We start from the raw sequence: 26,758 nt of genomic DNA, 5'->3' as shown, positions 1-26,758 counted from the left end.
GAGTTTCCTCTCAAGAAAGACACAGAAAAGAAGGCAAACACAGCAACTAAAACTGCGTTCTGCCAACTCTGGAGCCTAATGTGTCATCTGGAACTGTAAAAACACAAGAAGGACAATTGCAACACCCAAGGGAAATTTTTCTGTTACATTTTATGGGTCAAAATATCCCCAGGCCAGCATGAAAGATTTGACAAGCCCTTCACCCATAGGAGCAGCGAAATAGGTAGGAATAGTTTCACTTGCTTAGAAATCTTTAAAGCATATTTCTGCATGAAGAATTTAAGTGATTCATAGTCTAGATTAAATCAGCATTTCAGAACTCCAACTGAAATCCTTAGCAAAGTTGATTGTCACCAATGCTGGCCTACAGATGCAAAGTAGTTGTATTTACTGTATCACCATTTTCCACATAGTACTTGCTATGTGCAAATACCACTCTGACTGTAGTTTAAGCACTAATGACAAAGTAAAAAGTAGGGTGAGTCCAATTCCCCATTCAAAGAGCTTCACAAGGGGGCCTTTCCTTTTGATGATTTTGCAGGCACACAAGGCTTCTACTGTCATGCGGTATGACAGGAGAAGCTCACCACATGTCTGCTTTCTGGAAAACTGCTTTCTAATAATTCCAAACTGAAAAGGGTGGAAGATGAAACTCAGTAACAAAGAGGTCTGTTTACCCAAGTAAAAGAAAACAAACAAACGAAGGTGACTTAATACCTTTGACACAGAGTTGGGCTGAGCAAAAGTCTTTACCAACTTCATTACTAGCTTGACAAGTATATTGGCCAGAGTCTCCTTTACCCACTCTTAGCACACGAAGGTGAGCCGTGTTGGCTACAAATGAAATATTGAAGTTTCCTCCAGTTCGGATCTCCCGACCATCCTTGGACCAGGTGATATGTATTGGCTGAGCTCCAGTAACATGGCATTCAAAGTCAGCACTTTCTCCAAAAGGCACATCAATAGATTCTGGCTTGGTGTCAAACACAGGTGCTTGCTTGGGTTCTAGAAACACAAGAAAACCATGTAATACCCATACTTCATGAAAAAACTAACCTAACACACTGATACCATTGCATGCATGAAACAGGAAGGGGTAGCCTGTGGTCCAGGCAAAAGTTTTGTAAGCCAACACACCTGCCACTGTGAGCCTAGCACTTGAGGTGGCAGTGCCCACAGCATTGGTGGCTGTGCAGGAGTACTGCCCAGTATGATTCATCTCAGTTCGCACCAGTTGCAGCACTGCAACATTATCTACAAAGGACGTGTGCACATTGTGGTCATCACTTAGCAGCACACCATCTTTATGCCAAGCCACAGTAATGGGTTCTGAGCCATTGAGCCGACACATAAATTTAAGGGGTAATCCAACAGGGTGCTCGATGTCCTTTAATTTTCTTGCAAAGGAAGGTGGTTGTTTGCGCTCTAGAAGAAAGCAGGTAAAGGATAAATACGCCCCAGGAAACAGGTTTTTTTACATAATATTATAAGAGAAAAAGAATTTGTAGCAAGTTAATATAAAATCATCACCTTGAACTGTCAAGAGAGCCTTTGTAGATGTAGTTCCTACACTGTTTTCCGCCTTGCAGATATATTCTCCACTGTCATTGCTAACTGCTTTGTTGAAGATAAGTGTAGCAACGTTGTCTTTAAAGAACACTTTGTACTCAGGAGTAGACCTGAGTTTTGTATCGCCTTTGTACCAAGACACAGTGATTTCTGGTGTTCCACCAACACAGCATTGCAATGTTGTGTAATCCCCAACTGACACCTCAAGAGATTCCAAGTGTGTAACAAAATAGGGAGGTTCTAAAAAAGAGAAGCATTTAGGCTCATTATAGTGCCAGGCTCTGTAAGGCTTACACTTGAAAGAACAAGCAAGAAAAAGAAGCAAAGGGAGCACACACCTAGTGTAGAGACTACAGCCCCACAAACATCTTTTCCTGCCTCATTTTCAACATGGCAAGTGTATTCTCCTGCATCCTCTTTGGTGCTGTCGAGTATTTCCAGGATACAGGATTTCTCTGTGGTGGTGATGCTACACTTCTGAGATTGAGTGATGGTGTAGCCATTCTTCTTCCATGTCACAGAGATGGGCAGGCTGCCTGTGTAAGTGCCCTCCAGGATGATGGGCTTGCCAGGCTCTACGTACTGGTCACTCAGTTTCTTCACAAAGATTGCTGGCTCTAACAAAGAGTAAGATCACAAATGTTGAGCGCAACAGCACTAATGGGGGGAAGAAAACAATGTTTTCAGGTAAATAGAGAGATGCTATCTTTACAAACCTTTTACTGTAAGGTGTGTTGTACAATTTGCCCTGCCAGCATCATTAGTCACTAGACAAGTGTATTCTCCGCTTTGGAGAGGAGTTACATCAAATAACTCAAGCTCCACAATGGAGTCCTCCAAGTAGATATTGCATTTGTCCCCTGGCACAAGCTCATTGGACCCTTTAAACCAGTTCACCTTAAAAGGTGGGGTTCCTCTGATAACACATGTAAAAGTGATGCTTGTGCCTGGCAAGACATCCAGAGCCTCTGGTGTCCTCTCAAAAGAAGGTGGTTCTAAACACACAAGAGAAAAAGAGAGGTAAGACAGATTGCCACAGCATAATCCTGGCATTTCCACACACCTACTGAAGATAAAGAAAACAATCTTTATTTTCCCCATCAATAATTTTCCCCAAGTATATTTACAAAAGACCATAGGTAATGTCAAGAGAGAAAGAGAAAAGAATAGGTTAGAGAGCTTCCTGACCACCATATACTGACCTTGTACGGTCAATACAGCACTGCATTCATCTGAACCAGCTATGTTGGTGGCTTTGCAGGTGTAAGTTCCAGCATCTGAGTCACTCAGTGAATTCACTTCTAAAATACAAAGGTTATCTGAAAAGGAGATTTGATGTTTTTCCCCACTAACTAACTTAAGTCCATTTCGGAACCAAGCAACAGAAATAGGAGGTGAACCCGACACTTTGCATTCCAGCAATGCTGAGGAACCCAGGACACAAGGAGTTTCCTTCAATTTTCTTGTGAAAGAAGGAGGAATGATTCGATCTGCATAAGAAAATATAATAAATCCATTGTTAGAAAGAAAATGAAGGAAGGAATGGGAGAAAGGAAGGAGAACATGACTGATCAAAAGTTTTTGTAAAAGACACAAAACCAGCTACCCAACCAACCTAAAACATCAACTGATGCTGTGCAACTGCTTTTCCCCACGTCGTTCTGCACTGCAAAAGTGTACAATCCAGCATCTTCCTTTTCTGCATCCATAATTTTAAGTGTAGATACTTTATTGAGGAAAGTAATTCTGTATTTCTGGCTGCTGGTCAGCTCTTTGCCATCCTTGAACCAGCCAGTGGAAAGCTCCGGTGTGCCTGCCACTTTGCACTCCAAAGTACAGGCGTCTCCTATAGTAACTCTCATTGGTTCTGCTTTCTCTACAATGACTGCAGGCTCTAGAAGGAGAGATGGGTAACATGTATAGTGAACACAGGAATTAAGTAGTATTAGCTGTAAGTATTATAGCATTGTAAGATGGGGTTTACACATTTGATTCTAGGGATATCCCAGGGTTTTGGGTTGGGGAATTCTTTAGCTCTTCTTTTTTTTACACCCTTTATTCTACCCTAAACTGGAGATTTCAGATGCTCTCCAAAATAAAGTAAATATATTTTTAAACTCCTAGGAGAGAAACACAACTGTTCATCCCTCTCTAAGCAGACATGAGCAGAAGACATGACTTAGAAATCCAGTCAATTGGATCCCATAACCATCTAGAGGCCTGTGGTTCCTCTCACCCCTATACTTGGACAACTGAAAGTAAGGAACCTGTCTACTGCTTGTTGGGGATACAAGAAATCTCTGTTTTGATTGTTGTATACTCATGGGAATAAGCAAATCATACAGCTGACACTAAACAGACAAGTTCCTAACTTAAAAAAAACAACCCTATTATGAACCTGTGCTTTTTACCAACCTAGAATACTTAAGGTAGCCATGCACTCTCGACTTCCAGCATCATTTCTGATTTGACAGATGTATTTTCCAGCACTGCTGCTCTCTGTGCGCACAAGTTGTAAAGTTGCAATATTTTCCATAAATGTGATCTTCGTGTTTTCACTTTCTCTAATAATTTCCTCTTTGTCTTTAAGCCACTGCACAGAAATTGGCTGGGAGCCCTCCACTCTTGCTTGTAACTCTACTGGTTCACCGACCACAACAGTCACGCTGTTTATTTTAGTCAAGAATTTTGGTGGTTCTGAAGAAAAAATATGCAGTTATAATCAATACTTACAGTGTCTATGCAAAGCAGAGCAATGCAGTGTCATTGGGACCACTGCAGAAGGCATATCACATGTGCCAATACTTTACCTTTCAGCTTCACAGCGCAAAAACAAGTGTCGCTTCCTACATCATTCTGTGCTTTGCACTGATATTCACCCACATCTGCAGCTTCAACACTAAGAATGCGAACGCTGGTATGGTAGTTTTTGGCTGTAACCTTATACTTCTTACTACTGCGGATTTGCCTCCTGTCTTTGTACCAGGTAACGTCAAATGGTGGTGTTCCTGAAATCTCGCATTCCAGGCTAACCTCAGTTCCTTTGAGCATGTCTACTGGAGAGGGCTTCCTGCTAAAAACAGGAGGTTCTAACAAGGGAAGAAAGGAACATTTTTAGAAAGGAGCCTGGAGCTATTTGACCAACAAATTATTTACTGATACCAGCTTCTACACAATGAGACAGCTCTGAAAATCAACAGAATGGGCAAGGACTTTCCTCATTTTCTGGGCACATTATGAAATAATCTTGCAGGTAGCTGGCATCCAGAGCTCTTAGCTCATCTGTAGAAAAGGTAAACAGAAGGGTGGCCCTTGGCAGAGAGGGTACAGGCTGTCTCAGACACAGGGTGTAAAACTGATACTGATTAGTCTGGGTCTGTTCTTTGTATTTCAGCTCCTTGATACAGCAGTTCCCACTATGATCTGTCCTGGATGTTGACAGTCATAGAACTAGGGATCACCTAACTTAGGACCCATCTGCATTAAGAACATCTCTGTTGTTCAGGCACTGATAGAGGGGGTGAGGGAGCATCAAGAAACAAACATGACATGAAGAAAAAGGCAGTCCTAAAATAAGACATTAATCTCCTGTTCTTGTCATCAGGGAAAGCCATCAGGGAAAAATAGGATGTAGTCAAGAGAACAAGAGGACAGCTAACCTTTCACTGTGACTTTGGTGCTACAGCTGGCCTTGCCGGCGGGGTTCTGAGCTTCACAGATGTAGTCACCACTGTCATCAGTACTGAGATAATTCATTTCAAGCACGGCCACGGAGTCAATGAATGATGTCCGGAATTTTTCACTGGCAACAATTTCATGGTCATTTCTGAACCACACTACTTTCATCTCTGGAGATCCACTTACTTTGCACTCAAGCCGGGCTGAGTCACCCTGCTTAACTACTTTTGCCGCCTCTAGCTTCTTAGCAAACTTGGGTGGTTCTAAAAAACCAGAAAAAGTGGAGTCAGGAAGGTCTGAATTAATACTGGAAAGAAAAGAGAAGGGGAAAGAATCAAAGAACTGTGGGTTGCAAACACAGGGTAGGGAATTCACTTGAAGATGTATCAATATCACTGAGGTGGGCTTGGCAAAAAAAGGAAGAAAAGAAATAGGCGAAAAGACTGCAACACAAGAAAGAAGGCACACCTGTCACCATCAGTGTTGTAGTGCAAGAGTCACTGCCAACGTCATTTGAAACATGGCAAGTGTAGCGCCCACTCCTAGAAGTATCCACTGAATAGAGGGTTAAGAACCCAGTTGACCCTTCAATCCCAATGAAACAAGTTGGACCAGATACAAGTTCTAAGTCTTCTTTGAACCACTTTACTGTAAAGGGTGGTGTTCCTTTTAGTGTAGCCTTAAATTCCACTGTGGAATCTGGGATGGCTTGCTGGCTTTCAGGTTTTACTAAGAAGCTTGGTGGCTCTGCAGTTTTCAAGAAAAAGAAATATTCAGTTACATCAGAAATGTCTTCATTGGAAGAATGAAGAAAATTAATAAGGTAAGCATGGAGACCAAGTTTTCAGCGTTTACATTAAGAGGTACAAGAGTGTTATGTTAACGTAAGATTTAAGGTATTTTCCCAGCATCCATCACAAACAAGTAGCAAAAGAGTTTCAAACCTTTCACAGTCAGGACGGCACTGCAAGAATCGTTCCCAGCAACATTAGAGATACTGCATGTGTAATTTGCACTGTCTGCCAGTTCCAGATTAGCAATCTCCAGTGACATAGTGTTCTCATGGCACAGGCTTCTATATTTTGCGCTGTCAGTTATCTCTTTTCCATCCTTAAACCATTTTGCAGTAATGGGGAGTGACCCAGAGACTTTGCACTCCATTTGAATAGAAGATCCCGGAACGGTATCCTTTTTGGTTAGTTTTTTGATAAATGCAGGAGGAATTGATTGATCTGCCCAACACAAAAAATGGCAAAAACACACTGGTTACCTTCTTGCCTATCTTTCACAGAGATTATAACTTTTTCATTCCTCCCTGCTGGATTGGTGAATTTGCCAAATGACAATACAAACCTAGCACAGTCAGAACAGCTTCACAGGTGCTACTTCCAAAGTCATTTTCAACCTTAAAACTGTATGTACCACTATCCTCCTTTGATACAGGTTCAATTCTGAAACTGGCCACATTGTTTTCAAAGCTCATTGTGTAGTATCTACTGGGCAGGAGTTGTTTGCCATCTTTGTACCATCTTATTCGGAGCTCTGGTGTCCCAGCCACAGTACACTCCAAAGTCACAGGGTCTCTTTCAGTGACTTTAAGTGATTTAGGCTTTTCTATGATCCGTGCAGGCTCTGAGGTATAAAGTATATAAAAATAGCAGTTAGCTATATAGATAGAGTACTGACTTTCCAAGTACTCATCAAGGATGAGCTTGAAGGGTCACACCTTGTACACACCTTGTACAAAAAGCAAAGCAAAACATTTCTCCGTGCCAGATTCGTTCTTTGCCTGGCAAGTGTACCTTCCTCTGTGGCTGAGATCAACATTGGTAAGTTCCAGTGTGGCCACGCTGTTCTCAAAGGTAATATGGTGGTGCTCATCATCTTCTAGCATTTTCTCATCTTTTATCCATGACACAGATAAGGGTTGAGCACCAGCTACAACGCACTGGAAGAATGAAGTACCTTTCAAAATGCTAGTGATGTTCTCCAGCTTCTTGATGAAGGATGGTGGTTCTGTGGTGTGAGGTTTTGTTTGGTTGGAAGAGAAGTCATGGAAAGGGAAAGGAGGAAAGAGAGATCATATAAAGTCATCCTAGTCACTACAGTTTAGCTAGAGCATACAATATTGTGGGTATGCTTCCTAAAGGACTGACCTTTCAAGCTGAGCCTTGTGCTGCAAGAACAGCTCCCACCTTCATTTGATATAATACACTGATATTCACCAACATCTGAGACATCACAGTTAGTCACATTAAGGGTAAATACTGATTCTTTGATGGAGATGGCATATTTCTTGCTGCTGAACATCTCCTTATTGTTCTTCAGCCACTTCACCTCAAATGGAGGAGTACCAGTCACCTCACACTCAAGTATGGCTTCCAAACCCTTCACTACCTCAGTGGGACGCAACTCCCGAACAAATGTTGGAGGTTCTACAAAGAGGAATGAAGAGAAAGTAAACAGTAACGTTGAATGGTTTTGAGGGAAGAAGAAGTCTCCCCTACTCCATCACCCCAGTGGATGTGACTGGGGTGGCATAAACGCCAAGAAGTTCAAAACAAACCTTTTACTTTCAGCTCGATGCTGCAGCTCTCACTACCTGCATCATTGTGGGCTTCACAAACATAAATCCCACTATCTGACACTCTGGCTTGAGTTAATTTCAAAGTGGCTAAACCGTCTATGAAGGAGATGCCATATTTAGCATGGTCAGTCACTTCGTTCCCATCCAGGTACCATGTTATGTGGATCTCTGGTGTGCCTACTACCTGGCACTCGAAAGTGGTGGATTGTCCTTCACGCAAAGCTACTACAGAAGTTGGCATCTGAATAAACCTGGGGGGCTCTAGAAGACGGACAGAAAAGGTGAGGCTTTTTAATATTCAGGTGGCTTAAAGAAATACAAGGGTTTCCTACCCCCTCCCTCCAAATTGCACAGCAAAATCAGAAGCACGAGAACACTGAGTTGCACACCTTTTACAGATAAAGTTGCTTTGCAAGTTGCAGTCCCCACATCATTGCTTATCTGACAAGTGTAGTTCCCAGAGTCAGATGTCCTAGCTGAGAAGAGCTCCAGTACACTAGATGTGTCATCCTTCCAGACAGATCGATTGGCTCCAGAGAGGAGCTCTTGGCTGTCTTTAAACCACTTTATCTGCAGAGGAGTAGAGCCTTTCACCAGTGCTTTGAACTGAACCCTAGCATTGGGCACAACCTCTTGGGACTGGGGTTTTTCTACAAAATATGGTGGTTCTGTAACATATAAAAAGGAAGAAAGAGGATTACTCTGAGACAGGAGAATTCCAAAATTATGAAGGAAAGACCTAACACAAGACAAAGAAGGAACTCAAACCTTTGACTGTTAAGAACCCACTGCACTGGTTGCTTCCTGCCTTATTGGTTGCTTCACAAGTGTAAGAGCCACTGTCTGTGCCTTCCAGTTTATTGATTTCCAGAAATGCAGTATTATCATGGAAAGAGTATTTGTGCTTTTCACTTGCTGTTATTTCTTGGCCATCCTTGTACCACTGGATACTTATGGGATGTGAACCAGACACTATGCACTCCAGATGGACAAAAGACCCCTTAATGCTGTCCATTTTCTTGAGCTTTTTGGTGAATTTAGGTGGTATAATGAGATCTATCCAAGACAGTAAAAAAACAAAGTATGAAATTCAACCTTGATCGTGGCAGATGTGAGTTCAGGATAAAATGTATTTTATATAAAAATAATGATAAAAGAGAGCCCATACACACCTAGGACATTAATGCTGGCAGAACAGCTACTGCTCCCAACGTCATTGTGAACCTCAAAAATGTATTCTCCACTATCTTTCTTTTCTGCATAAAGCACCTTTAGGACAGAGACAGTATCTGTAACACTGATCTTATATTTTGGGCCTAGCGTCAATTCTTTGCCATCTTTGAACCATTTGGCTGTAATATGTTTCGTTCCCGAAAATTTACACTGCAAGGTTGCTGGATCTCCCTCAGTCACATCTATTGACACGGCCTTGTCCACGATTGTAGCAGGTTCTGTTGTAAACAGGGAGATAGAGTGTTAAGAGCATTCTGTATAAACCACCAACGAACAGTCTGAGATCACTGCAAACCCTCAGGGTAGGACCAACCTTTGACAGTCAGCAGAGCAGAACACCTCTGAATTCCTGCCTCATTTTTAGCCTGACAGAAATATTTCCCATCATGTTTCAGTTCAATAGACCTCACCAGAAGAGTGGCAACATTGTTGACAAAAGTCATTTTGATATTGTTATCTTCAATCACTTCATCATTGTCTTTCAGCCAGGACACAGTGATGGGCAAGGAGCCTTTAATAGCAGCCTGAAACACGACCGTTCCCCCTCGAAGGGAACTAATGTTTTCTATCCTCTTTACAAACTGTGGGGGCTCTGGCAGGAAGAAAATGGATATATGGATATGTAAGTATGAGGCTGGTGCATGACAGTGTGGCATGGAAACCACACTGCGATAAGAGCGTGCTAGTGGCATTCTGCACCTTGCACTAACCTTTCAGTGTGACCTCTGAACTGCAGAAGCAGCTCCCGACATCATTTGTTACTCTACACTGATACTCGCCAACATCAGAAGCATCAAACCTGAAAACGTGGAGGCTAATCAAAGATTTTTCAATGCTTATTCTGTGTTTCTTACTGCTCCGCACGGGTTTATCATCTTTCACCCAAAACACTTCAAATGGAGGTGTGCCAAGCACCTCACACTCCAAAACGACATCAGAATCCTTCAAGACTTCCATGGATTGAAACTCCTTGCTAAAATAAGGTGACTCTACAGTGCAAAAGAGAGAGTTCAGTTGTATTAGTCATGCTTTCAAAGCCTGTAAAACTGTACTGAGTTTAAAGAGACAAACTGTGTGGCTGGATGTCACACACACCTTTGATTGTAACAACACTACTGCAAATATCTTTCCCAGCATCATTTCTGGCCTCGCAAATGTATTCCCCACTGTCTTCAGTCTCAGCCTCTATAACGTGGAGTACTGCCAAGGACTTTGTAAAAGACATTCTGTATTTGTCACTCTCTTTTAGCTCTCTATCATCCTTGAACCACGTGATTTTAATCTCAGGAGTACCAGTGACTTCACATGTCAACTCAGCATATCCACCTTTCTTTACCAAATGGGTTGGCTCTAGCTTCTCCTTGAAGGCAGCAGGTTCTGTGGATTTAAGAAGAGTGTTCAGGATAAAGAAGGCAGGAAAGAGTGTTACTGGGTCAATCCAGCATCTGAAAGTTTAAAAGAGAGGAAGAATGCAAACCTTTTACAAACAAGTTTGCACTGCATGATACTGAACCAGCTACATTGGAGACTTTGCAGGTGTATTTTCCCGAGTCTGTTGGTTTGACTGCGTAAAGTTCCAAGTAACTTGCTAATGCTTCTGTCATGATGTAGCAGGCTCCTCCCATCACCAGCTCAGTATCACCTTTAAACCATTTCACCGTCAGTGGTGTTGTGCCTTTAAATGTGCCTTTGAAACGTACAGTTGATGCAGGCAGTACATCTTGGGACTCTGGTTCTACAATGAAGCTGGGTGGCTCTAGATTTTGTTGAGAGGAAACAAATGTCAAGAGTGAGACACATGGCCTCCACTTTGGGAAGAAAAGTATTATCAAATGAAAAACAAAATTCCAAGAAATTTTAAACAAATTGCCAAACCTTTTATAAACAAAGTGCTACTGCTCTCTTTGCTACCAGCAGAGTTTGTGGCTCTGCAAATGTAGACCCCAGCATCACTTGCATCTAGGTGTTTTATTTCCAAAGATGCAGAGCCTTCTGCAAAGTGTACTGTGTACTTGGCACTTGAAGTGATCTCAGTGTCCTGCTTAAACCAAGAGACAGTCATTGGAAGAGAGCCTGAAATCTTGCAGTCTAGGTGGCATGACGTGCCAATGATGCTGTCAATATTCTTCAGGGGTTTAGTGAAGAAGGGAGGGAGAGTGCGATCTGTTGAGAGTGAAATACATGAAAGAAACAAACAAATGAGAAAACCAGGCACGCCGTTGTGCTTCTGGCTCTCTTGGGCTCAGAGCAGAGTAGCAGGGCTGTTTGCAAGGAGTCAGTACCAACCTAGCACCGTGAAGCTGGTAGTACAAGAGCTGATGCCCACATCATTGGATATCTCAAAGGTGTACTCGCCACTGTCCTGCAGCTCAGCGGCATAAAACTTGAGCTGGGCAATGTTATTTTTAAAGCTGATCCTATATTTTTTGCTGGCAGGTAGTGGTCTTCCATCTTTGAACCATTTGGTTTTTAGCTCTGGAGTGCCTGTGACAGTGTACTCCAAAATGGCTGGCTCCCCTGCTGTTACCTGGATCATTTCAGATTTTTCAATGATTTTGGCAGGTTCTACAACAGAATTAAATAACTGGTGTTAAGGACAAAAAGAACTTGCTCTTCTCAGGTGGGAGACAATGCAGGGATCACAGCACTACTCCACTGACCTTTCACTGATAGTTCACCAAAGCAGGACTGAGTTCCTGCATCATTCTCAGCCACGCAGGTGTACTTCCCACCAGAGCTCAGCTGGACACCAGTAATTTGCAGCGTTGCTAGACCGTGTTCAAATGTCACTCTCACTTTGTTATCATCTTGCATAATGTCTTTGCCCTTCATCCACACCACAGAAATAGGCTCTGACCCTTTCACCACAGCCTTTAACGTAATACTATCTCCAGCCAGAGCTGTTACATTTTCAATTTTCTTAACAAAAGATGGTGGTTCTAGTTCAAAGAAAAGAGACAAGAAGAAATACTCATCTTCTACCACATCATCCCATGGAAGCCACTGCCTAAAGACAGTTATATGAGACAGTATGTGAAGTACGTGGTGCAATTCATCTAAAAAGCTGGCAAGAAAAGAGCTGCATTCCCCCGCTCAGGACCCCTTTAAGCTCAATTCAAATTCACGGGTTTGGTGCCAGATAAGATATACACAGAATTTTAAGAGAAGAAGATACTCTCCCCTCCCCACCCTTCCTAGAAACCCACAAATCCAAAGAAAAGACATTTTAAGAAATGAGAAGTTCTTGCCAACCCCTTCAGTAAGTGGAGTTTTCTCTCTCCCACTGACCTTTCAAGATGTACGTTGCACTGCATATGCACTTCCCAACTTCGTTAGCTATCACACACTCGTATTCACCGACATCCGCACTATTAAATGAGGACACCTCCAGAGAAATTACAGCTTTCTGAGAGGTCAACCTGTATTTTTTACTACTGCGGATCTGTTTCTTGTCTTTGTACCAGCTAATCTCAAATGGTCCAGTACCAGCAACCTCACACTGAAGAACGGGGTTTGTTCCCTTCACTATCTCTGCTGGTTCAAGTGTTCGGATGAAAGATGGAGGCTCTATAAAAGCAGCAAGAAATAATTAGTCAATCATGCCAAAAATAAAAAGAAAGAGATGTTTTCTTCTCAAGAATGTGGCTGGCAGCAGCAAGAAGAACAGACCTTTGACAACTACTTCGGTGGTGCAGCTGTCACTTCCAACCTCGTTTACAGCTTCACATGAGTAGCTCCCACTGTCATCAACTTTCATCTCCAAAATATCTAACACAGCCACAGAATTGACAAAGGACATCCTGTGTGTGTTGCTTTCACAGATTTCCTTATTGTTCTTGAACCACGTAACCTGTATTTCAGGAGACCCTTTGATTTTGCATTGAAGGCGTGCAGAGTCACCTGGAGTCAGTAAATAAGATGGATCGACCTTCTTCACAAAGGATGGCGGTTCTAAAAATGGGAAGAAAAAGAAAGAAAGGGGGAAAATGGGAAGGAAGGGGGTAGGAAAGGGAAAGTAGAAGGAAACGGAAAGGGAAAGGAGAAGGAAAAGGAAAAGAGAAAAAGGAAAGAAGGCTGAAATACAAAGGTTTGAAAGATTGGTTCCTAGCGCAAGAACAAAACATGACTTCAGAAAAAAATTAGCATTTCTGCTGAAGCTGCAGTTCTTGAGGTTTCCTCTGACATCTCTGTCCTGCATACAGGAGCAATTCTTGGATTTGGCCAGTGAAAGAAACACTGAAGCACCACACAGTGCACTGGGAGACAGCAAGGGAAATGAGCAAGAGGTGAATAGACCTGATGGCAGGTCTGAGAAGAGTTCATAGTGTGACTTCTGCCCAAAGAAGCCTGCAAAAGAAGAAATAGGGAACCCAAGAAGAGAAAAGTAAAGGGGGCATAGGACTACCTTACCTCTGACTGTGACGCTGGCAGAAGAGGAGCTGCTTCCTGCCTCGTTTGAAGCAGTGCACACATAATGGCCTGAATCCTTGAGCTTAGCCAAAGGAATCTCAAGTGAGGCTATTTTGTCTTCAAAGTAAATCTTATAATCTTTGCCCGGAGGAATTTTGTTTCCATCCTTTGTCCACCCTACTGTTACTTTCCTGTCTTCATCTACCTGACATTCAAGACGTACTTTTTTATTGACTGCTGACTGCACTGACTGCAACACTTTAATGAAGTGAGGCTTGTCTATAATGATCAATTCAGCCTGGCAAATGTCAGCCCCAAACTTGTTGGAAGCTTTGCAAGTGTAAACTCCTCTGTCACTGGCGGTGAGAAGGGAAATTTCTAACACATGTTTATTTTCGACTTTGGAGATTCTGTGATGGTCTGAAGGTGAAATGGTCGTGCCATCTTTTTGCCAGGCGACGTCGATGACTGGAGTGCCCAAAACAGTACACTGGAGCTTGGCACTTTTGCCCACAAAAGTAGTGATAGATTCAGGTCTGGTAAGAAACGTTGGTGGTAACGCTTCTGCAAAACAAAGGGGTTCAATGTTATCCAGAGGTGAGGACCAGAGCTTATGCTCTTTCTTTACAATTGCCAGGGACAGAGAGTATGAGGGGCCAGTTAGTCACTGGACACTCTTAAGCAAAAGAATCCAGCAGTGAAGGAAGTAAGAGGCGTTAAAGATGATGAATTTTGCCTTTTGGGTTTGTACTTCTTGGGTCTGTATATTGCTTCAGAGCTTGAAGGCAAATGCCTTTTCTGGAGAGTCTCTGGAGGAATGTACAGACTAAAAGGAAATAAACCAAAAGCTCGAACTCCCCCCCCACCAAGACTGACGTGTTTGTGCACCATTCCCTCAAGATGGACAAGTTTGCATGCATTTCACAGTTTGTGCATCTTTCTTTAGTCTCTAGCATCTGGCACTTAGTAAAGACCACATAAAGACTCCTCCCATAAAGAGAAAATTCAATGTAAAAACAAAATCACTGTATGCTAAGAGCCGTAAAGGTGGTATTTTGGATTTAAAAAAAAAAAAAAAAAAAGGAAAAAAAGATGATAATTGTATAGTTCTCAATAGACAAGAAGTTCGAAAACTGAAACAGCTTTAAACCATCTCAAAGTCTTTAAGATCTATTTCCCCAATCACACACAGGTCCCCTCTGGCCATGGCACACAGAAGTTCAGGTATGTGTAGCTGCATAGCCTGCATCGCAAGTATAGCTGCAGGATAAACATAGGGTGCTAAGATAATTGTACAGTTATTATACCAAAGAAATCATATTTGAAAGTGTATGTTTTCTTGTCATCTGGAAGTCAAATAAACTTTCTTCAAGAATGTATTCACAATGCAATCCCATTCTGTTGACAATCTAGTTCCTCCTGCTCTCTCTCTCCCCCTTCTTTCTTGCTTTCTGAAACTTCACACTGATTATGTTTTCTAGGTACAGAAAGCACCTAAAAGCAGCATTTTCAAAAATTATTCCTTCTTCATGCTTATGCCTGCCAAAATTAGGTATGGATTATGTATAACAATGGCAATCAAGGGCCCTACCATAAACATGTGTAAGTATAGCAAAGAAAGCACTACAATATACCAAGATATTTTATGGAGAAGAAGAAGTGCTTGAAAGTCTGTACTTACCACTCACTGTTAAAAGGGCTGTAGAGCTTACACTGCCATGCTGGTTGGAAGCCTTACAGCTATACTCTCCACAGTCAACAACCTGAGGCCTCAGGATCTCAAGCGTGGAAAGGTAGTTGGAGGTGCGAATGGAGTATTTGTCCCCATCATATATCTCTCGGCCGGCTTTGTACCACTGGAACGTGACATTGGGTGCAGTCTCTACCTCACAGGTAAACTTGGCCACATGATTTACAGCCACCTCCACTGGTGTGAGCCTTCTCCTCAGGATCGGTGCGACTGCAATCAGAAGCAGAGAGTAACTCAAAGCCCTGCCTGTGACATTCTAGAAAGTAACAGTGAAGTCACTGACTGAAAAAAAAAAAAAAAAAAGAAAGGTGATTTACTTACAATCTGCATAACGTGACTGTAAAAGAAAAAAGAAATAAAAGCAGTACCAGGCTCAGTGGACAGATGGCGATACGGTACATAGTGACATCAGGAAACACCGTGGTGATACTGGAAAAATCACGTGCAATAGCGAAAAACAACAATGCAATACAAACATCTACCACACTATCCTGGAGCTGTAAGAAATTATGGAGTGAATGAGAAATTATGCTGAAACTGTGCAATGACTACAAAGAGCGAGAGAGGGTGCAGCAGTGAGAAAGGAAGAGCAGGTCCACTTCACAGGCAGCAATGGGAGAAGTGATCGTGATCAAGGTACAGCTTGTCCTGACTGTGCTTGTGTCATAAGAACAGGAAGCAACAAAGTTCCTGACCAAAGACTGGGGTGAGGGAAGTGAGAGACTGCAATCTGGTACAAGGAGACCATAAATCCAGATACAGAGGGAGCCCTCTAATTAGCAGCATGGTGATATTAATATTGTATCTATATCCAAAGATACAGACATAAGGCCGTTTCATTAGTAGAGCAATGCATTAGAAAGACAGTAATTTATCCCCATAATCCAACCTCTTTTAACAACTGTGAGTTTTGCTGCTGTTGCTCTTTTTCCAGCTTGGTTCAGCGCCTCACAGGTGTATTCTCCTTGGTGAGTATCACTGCACGCTCTGCTTATTACTAGTGTGTATGTGTCCTGATCTTGCAAACACTTGAATTTGTCGCCTGAAGACACCAGTTTACCCTCAAAGTACCAGTTCACCTCCCTGACATTTGTTATGACAGACACCAAACTGACACTTTCTCCTTCCTCCACAACTGTGTTGACCAGGTTGCTGTGTATGACAGGATAACTCTCTTTGACCAGCTCATCCTCTAGCTTCCCAGCTTTAGCTTCTAGAACCTTTCTTCTCTCTTCCTCACATATTTCTTCCCTTTTCTGCCTCCCTTTCAATATTTCTGTGGGTGTCTCAAGGGGAACACCCACAGAGCCTACATCAGCAGTGGCTGCAGCTGAGCCCACATCCTTGATTTGACTATGCTCAGTCACAGTGTTGATTACTTGTGCAGACAAAGGCTGCTCCAGGGGTATTTCTGCCTCCATAGTCATCTCAGCTTGCTGGGACTCCAGGTTAGAGGTTTCATCACAGGGTTTTCCTTCTTTGACAAGACCAACAACATGTTCCTCTGCCAGGAGCTGTTTTTCTTCTAGCAGCAAGGGAAATCTCACAGCCTGTCCCTCATGGATTCTTGCAGCAAAGTCTTCCTCTGCTGCTTCCAGGGAAGAAACGGTCTCCAGAGGAAGAGCTTGACCCCCAGTGAAGGCCAGTTCAGAGGCGAGTCTAGGTTCCGCCTTCAGCTCACCTTGCATTGCCTGGAAGCCCTCAAGGACCTGGATATGGTCACCATCTATGGTGCGGCTCTCAGTGGTGCTTGACACCTGTAGAAGGGCTTGGGAAGCCTCTGTCTCCAGAGCAGCCATTTGCTCTGCTGTCTCGGGGATGACCTGCTCTTTGGGCAAGAGTATCTGTGCAGCTACAGTCCCAAGGCAGCCTGGCAGTCGTGTCTCCATTGCTGCAGCAGGCACGACACCCCGGGGGCCAGCAGGGAGGATTTCCAGCAGCTCTGCCAAAAGCTTGCCACTCTCTTGTGTTGTGGCTGCCTGGGTGAGCATCTCTTCAACACTCTGTGCAGCCAGGCAGGCTGGTGGTAGGCTGGGCAAGATGTCCTCCCTGGGCAGCACATGCTCCTCCTGGCTCATCTGGAGCTGAAGGAGGGCCAGGGGCTCCTTCATGGCCTCAAGTCTCAGTGCTCCTTCTGCAGCAGGAAGCTCACCAGCCTCCTCATAAGAGAGGAGACTCTGGTCTTCTGCCACTGCAGAGTGCTTCAAGGCTGGGCTTTGCCTGCAAACAGCATGCTCCTCAGGCAGCACAAGGAGCTCAGCAGAGCACATGGCCTCGCCCAGGGCACTCACTGCCTTGCATGTGTAAAGCCCAGTGTCCTCCTCTATGCACTCCTGCACTGTCAGGGAGCCTGAGCCATCAGGGTGGTGAGCAACAGAACGACGTGCATCAGAGAAAAGCTGTTCACTCCCCTTGAACCACAGCACATCAGGGCATGGCTCCCCAGCCACGGTGTACTCAAAGACTGCGGTGAATCCTGGTGCACACCGCATGCTGTCTGGCTTCCTGGCAAAGCAAGGGACGCCTGGTATCCGCTGACGCACATGGAGGCGGGCGCTGCATGTGGTCTCACCGTGTACATTGCTGGCCACACATGTGTACTCACCCTCATCCTGCGCACCTGCATATGGGAGAATGAGGCTGTGGTTGTTGCCAGCAAACACTACCTTACAGTCCGTAGATGAGGTTAACTTCGTACTGTTGAAAAACCACTGGACTTTGGGTGTGGGGCTGCCAGTAACAGTAACAGACAGCCTAGCTACATCTCCCTGCCAGACTTCAACATTTGAGACCTGTTTTAGGAAAACAGGGGCTTGGCCCCCCTCCATTTTCATCTTTGCTTTGCTGGAATAAACTGGTTTTTCAGGCTCAAATTCAAGTGTTTTTTCTTTATCAGGCACCTGAAGGCCACTGCTGTAGCCTTCACTTCTTCCTTCCTCAGAAGACACAGGAAGAGAGCTAGAGATGTCTGTATGGAAAAAAATTGTTGAATTTTACTAGGATGTTTAAGAAAACACAATTAGATAGCAATAAACAGCAGTTAACAATGAACAGGAGGTCCTGTTGCTGTCAAATACACACCTGCCAAAACCAGCAAGACATGCTGTGGTGTCAGGTTACTTACGAACTTCCTATGTGGATCAACATGGATGTCTTTTTAAAAACCTGACATCACAGTATGGTTTAGGCATGCCCCCAGGGTGTACAGTGCAAGTAACAGTCAAGCAACATTACTCCATTTCACAAATATAATTAAAGTGGTATATGCCACACATATTTGTACGTATGCTCATACAAACAAGTATAGCAGAGCAGTTGTAAGACTCTGGTTTAATTCAAAACCTGCAAAGAAAAAGCAGAATGATAGGATTGGAAAAATAACACAAAATTTTCAGTGCACCAATCCCTCTTCTAGTGCAGTTCATTCATCTCTTTCAACTCTATCTATGTCTAACACGCTAAGATATTACCTCTCCCTTACTAACTTTGTCCTAGTTTTGTCATTAGACCCTTATGCTTACAACATCATTATACTAAAACTGCAAGTTTGCCCCCCTGATTTGATATCACTGATTCAAATCTCTGGTTTTAAATTCCTCCCTATCATAATGCTGAATATTAAAACTCCCACAATACCAGAGAAAAAGAAGACAGAACACTTTAAGGTTTTTCTGTGCCTTGCCTCTGTGAATTTAGACATTTTTGTGTTGGACCACTTTGTTCTAATAGTGGTTTAAAAATTAGAGGAAACAGACATCAAGAACATGTCTGCAGATGCTTGACACTAGAAAGATCGGTGAAATCTGAGACTTCCAGGAAAGGAACAAGCCATCCGTGAAAACCACAGCACAAACTGCACCACCCCCCCCCCCCCCCCCCACCTTTGGAAATCAAATCCTATTGTCCTCACCAAGTCAAATTTGCTCTGTTAAGGCCCATGGTATTTGACACTGGGAAGGTATGAGAGTTGTTAAAAAAGAATAGAAAATATGTGAGTGGATAAATGTCTCCAGTTTAACCTTGAAAATTTTCTCAGTTACAGTGCCTTAAGTTCCAAAACTTATTGTGAGATAATAATTTTTGCTGCACTTCAATAACAACTATAAAGAATAGAATATGCCTTACCCAATTCTTTCTCGCTGGTTTTATCAATGACTAATCTTGCCACAAGTACCATAATAAACATGATATAGCACCGTGCATACAGTGATTAACTGCAGAGAAGAGATGCTTAGGTAAAAAAAAAAAAAAAAGAAACAACAAAAAATTACACCAATCTTTCAGTATTTACCCACCAGCTTTGTTAAAAGAGTAGGGCAGTTTCCCCAGAAATACAATGTGCTAGTGAATTTGAGAATGGGTGGCCATAGTAAAGTATAATAATTGCAGAATGGAATGTATGTTAGCACACATGAGAATGCATTATATACAACAGTTTGGCAAAAATTAATGCACTTTTTTGTGTTCTTATTTATGACAAAAACTATACAGATTATTTTTCATATTTTAGCTGTGTCTATGAAATGAATAAAGTACAAGAAGCAACAGACTTAAATCATTTACATATTTATTTCACGAATTAACCATACATGTTAACATTCAATACACATTGATAACAAACGAACATAATTCATCCTTTTTTTAATTACTCAGTTTGTAGAAATGAAGATGACATTAAAACTGACAATGAAATTGTGAGTTTTATAATTCCTATGAACGCACAAGAGAGATGGTCAGTCATGGCTCTAAAGTCTACCAGTTGCCGCAGGGTAAGTTTATCCAAAACTAGAATTACTCTGGATTTATATCACTGTAGCTTAGATGACACTTTGTTTCTCCATAAGCACATTATAGTGCTCCTGACTAATGTATGAAACTTAAAATAAACTTTAAACTTACATAAACCACCAACACTACTATGCAGGTAGAGATAAAAAGCTTGGCCATATATTTCAGATGTGAATATGAACTTGAATCTGTTTGGCTTAGGGCTCCAAAACAAGTTATGGGCCTGTTTCTACTATAAATTGCATTTCATTTACAGGCAAATTAAACACACTTGCTTGGGACCTAATCAAAGACCTGATTTGGCTCTGGACATAAAAGATTCCTCATGTCACAGCTGACGTAACATCAGACAATTCACGCCAGTTTCCCTAGGGACCTCTGCTGTCTAATGAATCAGTTAGTGCTACACATCTACACAAGGAATGGATTAAGGACACATCATGAAGCAATTCTTTCCCAGCACGATGTTGGATCAGACACTCATGCTTCTCTTTCCTACCACCATTACGTATGAGAAATAACAATTGTCTCTGCTTCCTAACAATGTACAGATCTTAAATGTTTATCATGGGGTATTTACTGGCACGAAACGGAAGTGAGAGACTGGTATTAGCCTGACCACTTCAGTCATTTTTCCTACATCCTGGGTCATTGGAACTTGCCACTCTTGACTTTAAGTTTATCCTGGGAAACACATTTTGGCAAAGCGACCCTTTTGATCAAAAATTGCTATGCCAGGTGAATGACAGGGTGGTCTTAAAAGATTATTGACTTTTTGAGGCATGCTGACCTCAGTGTGAGGACACATCAAACTCAGAAATAAGAACATGCAAGAACATTACTGAATGCACTGAAGGAATAGTTCTTTTATACTTGCTCCTTGTTTCATAAATCACTATGCTCCTTAACGCACTTTGCAAGGCAGCTGATTGACAGCAACTTGTAAATAACTGGAAGAACTTTATAAACAAGTAATCAAAGTAAAAATATTTTTTGCTTAGGGTTGTCGAACTCAAGGTTTCACCTTGGCATATAGGTAACTGGAAAGATGGCACATACATTAGAGAGTTATTTAACTTCTGATAAGCATTAATAATTTTCATACTTTTAACATATTTTTCTTAGTTGTTGTTATATAAGATAGGTTTAGTTCTGATTTATTATGTCAGCTATTGCTGATTCCTCCTCCTACATGTTAGCATCATTTAAATATGAAAATATATACTCACATTGATAACATTAATATAAAAATCTCTTCTGCTAAGAAAATGCCACAGATAACAATTGAATGTATTCTACTTATTTCTGGTCATCTTGACAAATAGCACACTTAACTGTTACTAATTAAAAAAAGAAAAAAAAAAAAAGAGGAGTATGTAGAAATTCCGTTCTAATGTGAAACAAGAACGTTGCATAAAAATCTCTCACTTTTTTACTACTATGTATTTTTATGAATGACACTGGAATATGGGGATAACCGAAGTTATTTTAATTCATTTACAGTTAAATCATTGATTTATTATGCTCCCTCTCCTTTCCCCTTAACTTCTACAGATACAGTACAAAATATGTTTTCATGTTTATTACTTGGTAATAGAGAAAAAAATCCTGTCCAGTCTCTACTAATGCAAAACTTTCATTTTCTTCCCACTGTGTTGCTTTTCTTTGCAACAGCATAATTCCATTGACTTTAAAAAAAAAAAAGTCATTTAGTTCCATGAGTCAGTAGAATGTGACCCACAAATGTAAGAATTTTGCAGTGATAGAAACTGTAAACACAGGATTTGACTCAGTGAGACTCACATTTTCTGACACAATATTGTGAGAAGGGGGAATACCAGTTTAAGGAGTTCTTTCACAGAACTATATCCAAACTAAAGAGCAAGCATAAGTTAGTATTCCATACCTTTAGGTTACAAGAAAAAAGTGATTTCTACATTTTCAGGGGGTTTCTAGCCTGCCTAAATCAATAATGACTGTTACAGGCACACAGGATTATGTACACGAGATGAAAAAAATCAGTCCTACATAAATGAGTGTCAATTACAGTATCTTTATGAGAATGAGTAAGGAGCTTGGAAGGAGCCTGAAATACACCTTGGTGCAGAAAGTGTGCACAAAACCTATGCACACATTAAATCTCACTTAAATTCCCCAACAAAAGCAAGTTTAAATGAGACAAAAATATGCCCACATAGAGTGGTTTTCATCCCTAAAGAGATGAAAAACAATGCCCCTAATATGAGTGCTGCATTTTTACCAGCAGTGAACAACAGCATAAAAACATTTAGTGTTTCAAAAGAGACTCAAATAAATAATGGGAATTCAGTATAATGTTAACACAGCACAGGTCTCAGCCATTCCTGCCCTGTTAGTGGCTACACATTTGTACTGCCCACCGTCACTTTGCATCAAGTTTTCAATAGTAAGGCTATGAGAGCCTCCCTCCTCTTCCTGCACACAGTACCTGTCCCCTTCCAATAACACCCCATCCTTGTACCAGTGGACAGTTGGGTGGGGGGAACCAGTCACAAGACACTGGAAGCATGCTGAGGCACCTAGAAATGTACTGTAGTCAGAAATGAGCTTCAGAAATGTGGGAGCGGCTTCTGTGACCTGGAACTCAAAGCTGCAGCTCTCAGAGTCCTCTGCCCTAAACTCAACCCATTCCTCTTGGGACGGTTCTGCAAAGACGTCAAAACTAATGTTGACACACTTCTCTCCTTCCACTTCCTGCTCTTGTTGAGCCACTGCAAGCAGTTGGATTGCTTTCTCCGAGTCATCTATGTGCGGCTCGAACTCAAACTCCAGCTCTATTGCTGACTGGTCACCTGGACTCACAGTCTTACACAAAACCAAGTCAGACTTCTGGGACCTGTGTCGTTCACTGCCCATCATTGTCTCACTGCTCACATTAGCACTTGCTCCCTGCTGAGCCATGACTATGAGAGAGCCTTTACACATCGCTTCTCCCAACCTATTCATTGCCCAACAGTGATACCAGCCACCATCAGAAGGACCTACTTTTTGGACCTTCAGACTGTGAAGTCCCTCCTTCTGACTCACAACGTACTTCCCTGCCACAGGTGTGACACAGACGTCACCTCTGAACCACTGCACTACTGGGACAGGAGTACCCGTTACTACACACTCAAACACTGCCTCCAAGCCTTCTGTCACCTTGACATCTGAAAAGGGCACAGCAAATCGGGGAGGCATTTCAGTAACTTGGAAATCAATTTTTACATCCTCATTCTCTGCAGCCAAGCCTGCAGCTTGCTCCAACAAGGCAAGTGGAAGGACATCCAGGGAAACAACCATGCTCTTCTTATCTGGGCTAAACTCAGGGCTGGTTATGATTTTGACCTGCTTCTCAAACTCCTTTACCTCATTTTCATCCAGCTCCACTTCCAGGAGGATTTCCTGTGGTGAAGGTGACCTTGAAGATGTATTTTGCTCCAGATCAAAGTGTATTACATGCTGGTGAGTGACAGGGGGTGGCAGTGCTAGTGACCGCCCATCTTCAGACAAAACTTCCACATGAGCGGTACTTTTAGCTTCCCCAACAATGTTCACTGCATGGCACATATACTGTCCTCCATCGGCTTTCTGGACATTAGTGATCTCCAGCACCCACTTATCCCCATCCTTCTCTATCCGCACTCTCTCATCCAGCTCCAACAGAGATTTATTATGATACCACTTCACCCCTGGCTTGGGCACACCCACCACCTCTGCTGCAAAGCTCAGTGTGCTGCCCTCATACAGCCTCTTCCTGCTCAATGCCTTGAGGAATGCAGGTGGCATCTGCCCGCCTGATGGTTCCAGTGCTTCACAGGGGGTCCTAAATACCTCAGCTTGTGGCTGGTCTGAAGGCTGCTGCCTTCTCCCACAGAGGGGGAGCATGGCCAGGGCATCCATATACTCCCCAGTCGGTGTGCGGTAGCACTCTGGTGGCGTGCTGTCCCCTGCTGCAGAGCAGGGTCCCCCAAAGGGTGTGAAGTAGGGCTCTGAGGGTGTGTTGCATTTGGAACCCTCGAAGGATGTGGAGTAGCACTCGGGTGGCATGCTGTACACTAAGCGCTTTTTAGACGCTGTGGAGTTATGCTCGGGTGGCATGCTGTACACTAAGCCCTCTTCAGACTGTGTGGAATAGTGCTCGGGTGGCATGCTGTACTCTGAGCCCTCTTCAGACGGTGTGGAGTAGCGCTCCGGTGGCATGATGTACTCCGAGCCCTCTTCAGACGGTGTGGAGTAGCGCTCGGGTGGTGTGCTGTACTCTGAACCTTCAGATGGTGTGGAGTAGCGCTCAGGTGTGCTAAGTGGTGTGTGGTAGGATGCTGATGAAGCAGTTTCAAAGATCTCCACCGAGGAGGGAGGTGTGTAGAAGCGGTCTGAATCAGGCGACTCCTCTCCGCTTCCACTTTCCAGCTCTATAGACATTTCTGACTCAGGAGAGAAGGGCCTGGTGAGTTCCTGCTGGTTGTTGTAATATTCATAAACCGTGCTGAAGGTTACCTCCTCCACTTCCAGTGAAGTGATGTTCTCTCTCTGGTCCTTCTGAACTGTTCCTTTGAAATCTGGAGTTTTCTGCATCCCAGTTGACCTTAAATACTTGGCCAGGGACAAGTCAGGCTCCAGCTCTGAGGTTTGACCAGCTGTGGGCTCTGGACCTGGTCCTTCTCTGTCCAGGCTGTGCTCAGAGGCTTCCTCAGTGGGAGTTCTCTTCTTATCCCAAGACTCCTTCTTTTGCTCCTCCTGTGCCACAGGATCATCCATTATTAAACCAAGTAAGAGTTGCCCAAAAGAGAAGCTCTTGTTTGTGTTTGGTTCCTGTTGGGTGTCCCTGAGCATCTCCTCAGGGGAATTTGTGCTTTCTGTTTCACAGGTGGAGATGCTCATTCCTGTCTCAAAGATCTTTTCTATCCCAGAACCTTCTTCCTCCTCAGCCTGATGCCCAGCCTTGGGTTTCTGTTCACATGCAGCTTTTTTCAAGTCAGTGATGAAGCTATCGCTTTGGGAGTCTGTGTTCTCCAGTTGTTCCTCAGTCTTCCACATGTGTGTTTCCTCCACTCCTCTTTGGAAATCTGCTGTGGACTCCACCAGAAAACTAAGAATTTGTCCCTCAAGTAAATCCTCCCCATAGACATTCAGCTCTGACTCATTAATTTCTCCAGCAGAAGATCCCTCTTTAGCAGATATCATGATGCTGCCATGGTCCCCATTAGGGATTTGCAAATCAGCCCTTCTGATTTCTCTTGGCTGTGCCTCTTCCTGGGCGCTGACATCCTCCTGCTGCATCCTGTAGCTCTGACTGAGCTCCTCACTTAGAGAAATCTCTTCCACAAGCACATCATGTTCGTGCACAGGGGGGATGAACCCAGTCACTCCTACCTCCACACTCTCTAGAGCTGTAGGGGGTTGTGCCTGTTCTGTGCCCACTGTATCTGCAGCTGGAAAAGGCTCCACAAACTTTTTCAGATCAAATGTGATGTTGGTCTCATCAGTCTCAGATGGCAACAGCTGCTCTTTGAATTGTACTACTTCTAGGGGAACCTCAACATCGTCAGTAAAATCCTGACCTGAGGTTTCTATGCCAGGAGCAGTGAGGATTAGACCCAAAGAAGAGTTGCCTGCATCAGACTCCATTCCTTGCAGCAGTTGTCCATAATTGTGAATATCCCAATGTGTGGTATCCCCAGCATCAATCATTTCTTCTTTACAAAGATGATCATCAACCTCGATGCCCTGTTCAATACCAACTGATATCTCTTGCTCCTTGGCCTGTTCCTCCTGCTGCTCCTTTGTACAGAAATCATAAAAGCCAAACTGCTCGTTTGTGGGTGTGCTTGCACTGTTGTCTTGCAGCTGGGGCACGCTTGGCTTTTCTGTAAGAGGTACATCAGGAGACATTGCCTCCCAGGCAGGGATATCACTCTCCTGCATGCAGATATCACTTTTCTCTTGCTCCACAGGTGATATAGGAATGAAGAATTGTGAATCCTCACACTCCCTTGCCAGAACAGACTGCTCAGAGGCATGTGTTTGTCCTTTCACTTCCATAAATGGGGACTTCAAGATGTCCCAGGACAAAGTATCTGTATGTGATACCACCTTGTCTCCTTCAGCCTCCAGCTCCTCTGAAAAGTGACCTGAGTCCTTGGCCACTAGTTCATGTTCTTCTCTGGACATGCTGGGATGCAGCTCAGTGATATCAATTCCAAAGCTGTGTTCCTCGGAGATGGCTTTTCCCCTGTGCTGCATCATCTCAGAAATACCATCTGTATCCCTCACGCTTTCTTCTATATAACCTGTTTCTTGCCTACCATAAACTTCCTCGATATCCTGCACTGTTTCCTCCATCTCACTTTCCCTGAAGTGAGGGGTTTTCTCACACTCCCCTTCCAGTTGCTCACTAGGAGATGGAGACAGCCTCAGGGACAAGGGTAGCTGTGCTGCCTCCTCCTTGGAATGCGTGATCTTTTCCTCTTCATCATTCCCAAGTATGCAAAGGCCTTCGAGGTGCAGAACATGGTCTGTAGAAGGTAGTTTCTCAGTGCCTCCATCCTTGCTATACAATCCGGCTTCGCTGGGCTGTACTGTCAGCTCAGAGTCTGTCTGTGCTGTTCCAGCCACATTCTTGGCCACACAGGAATACAGCCCAGCATCTGTGACAGAGACCCCTTGGATGTGCAATTGGTATATGCCATTCTTGCCTTCCTCAAACCTGAGCCTTTCACTGG

The 26,758-nt window shown here is 43.2% G+C and overlaps 1 protein-coding gene across 1 annotated transcript in view; it reads right to left on the bottom strand.

Annotated features, from left to right (window-relative positions):
• TTN (titin) overlaps window positions 1-26,758 on the bottom strand; it is a 253,250-nt gene that overhangs the window by 184,598 nt on the left and 41,894 nt on the right. Inside the window, exons 44-73 of the mRNA XM_030485587.1 lie at window positions 15,159-15,437; window positions 13,478-14,041; window positions 12,737-13,018; window positions 12,356-12,634; window positions 11,728-12,006; window positions 11,354-11,632; window positions 10,943-11,230; window positions 10,545-10,823; window positions 10,163-10,444; window positions 9,778-10,056; window positions 9,381-9,659; window positions 9,007-9,285; window positions 8,603-8,890; window positions 8,224-8,502; window positions 7,814-8,095; window positions 7,404-7,682; window positions 6,985-7,263; window positions 6,601-6,879; window positions 6,192-6,479; window positions 5,716-5,994; window positions 5,229-5,510; window positions 4,380-4,658; window positions 3,985-4,266; window positions 3,185-3,463; window positions 2,772-3,059; window positions 2,286-2,564; window positions 1,908-2,186; window positions 1,531-1,809; window positions 1,138-1,425; window positions 718-1,005 (exon numbers count right to left, since the gene is read on the bottom strand). Coding sequence (XP_030341447.1) covers window positions 718-1,005; window positions 1,138-1,425; window positions 1,531-1,809; window positions 1,908-2,186; window positions 2,286-2,564; window positions 2,772-3,059; window positions 3,185-3,463; window positions 3,985-4,266; window positions 4,380-4,658; window positions 5,229-5,510; window positions 5,716-5,994; window positions 6,192-6,479; window positions 6,601-6,879; window positions 6,985-7,263; window positions 7,404-7,682; window positions 7,814-8,095; window positions 8,224-8,502; window positions 8,603-8,890; window positions 9,007-9,285; window positions 9,381-9,659; window positions 9,778-10,056; window positions 10,163-10,444; window positions 10,545-10,823; window positions 10,943-11,230; window positions 11,354-11,632; window positions 11,728-12,006; window positions 12,356-12,634; window positions 12,737-13,018; window positions 13,478-14,041; window positions 15,159-15,437 — 8,724 coding nt within the window. The remainder of the gene's footprint in view (window positions 1-717; window positions 1,006-1,137; window positions 1,426-1,530; window positions 1,810-1,907; window positions 2,187-2,285; window positions 2,565-2,771; window positions 3,060-3,184; window positions 3,464-3,984; window positions 4,267-4,379; window positions 4,659-5,228; window positions 5,511-5,715; window positions 5,995-6,191; window positions 6,480-6,600; window positions 6,880-6,984; window positions 7,264-7,403; window positions 7,683-7,813; window positions 8,096-8,223; window positions 8,503-8,602; window positions 8,891-9,006; window positions 9,286-9,380; window positions 9,660-9,777; window positions 10,057-10,162; window positions 10,445-10,544; window positions 10,824-10,942; window positions 11,231-11,353; window positions 11,633-11,727; window positions 12,007-12,355; window positions 12,635-12,736; window positions 13,019-13,477; window positions 14,042-15,158; window positions 15,438-26,758) is intronic.

The sequence above is a fragment of the Strigops habroptila genome, chromosome 5, assembly GCF_004027225.2.
Source record: "Strigops habroptila isolate Jane chromosome 5, bStrHab1.2.pri, whole genome shotgun sequence".
In the NCBI taxonomy this organism is placed as follows: Eukaryota; Metazoa; Chordata; class Aves; order Psittaciformes; family Psittacidae; genus Strigops; species Strigops habroptila.
This window is presented reverse-complemented; position numbering and strand designations above follow the sequence as displayed.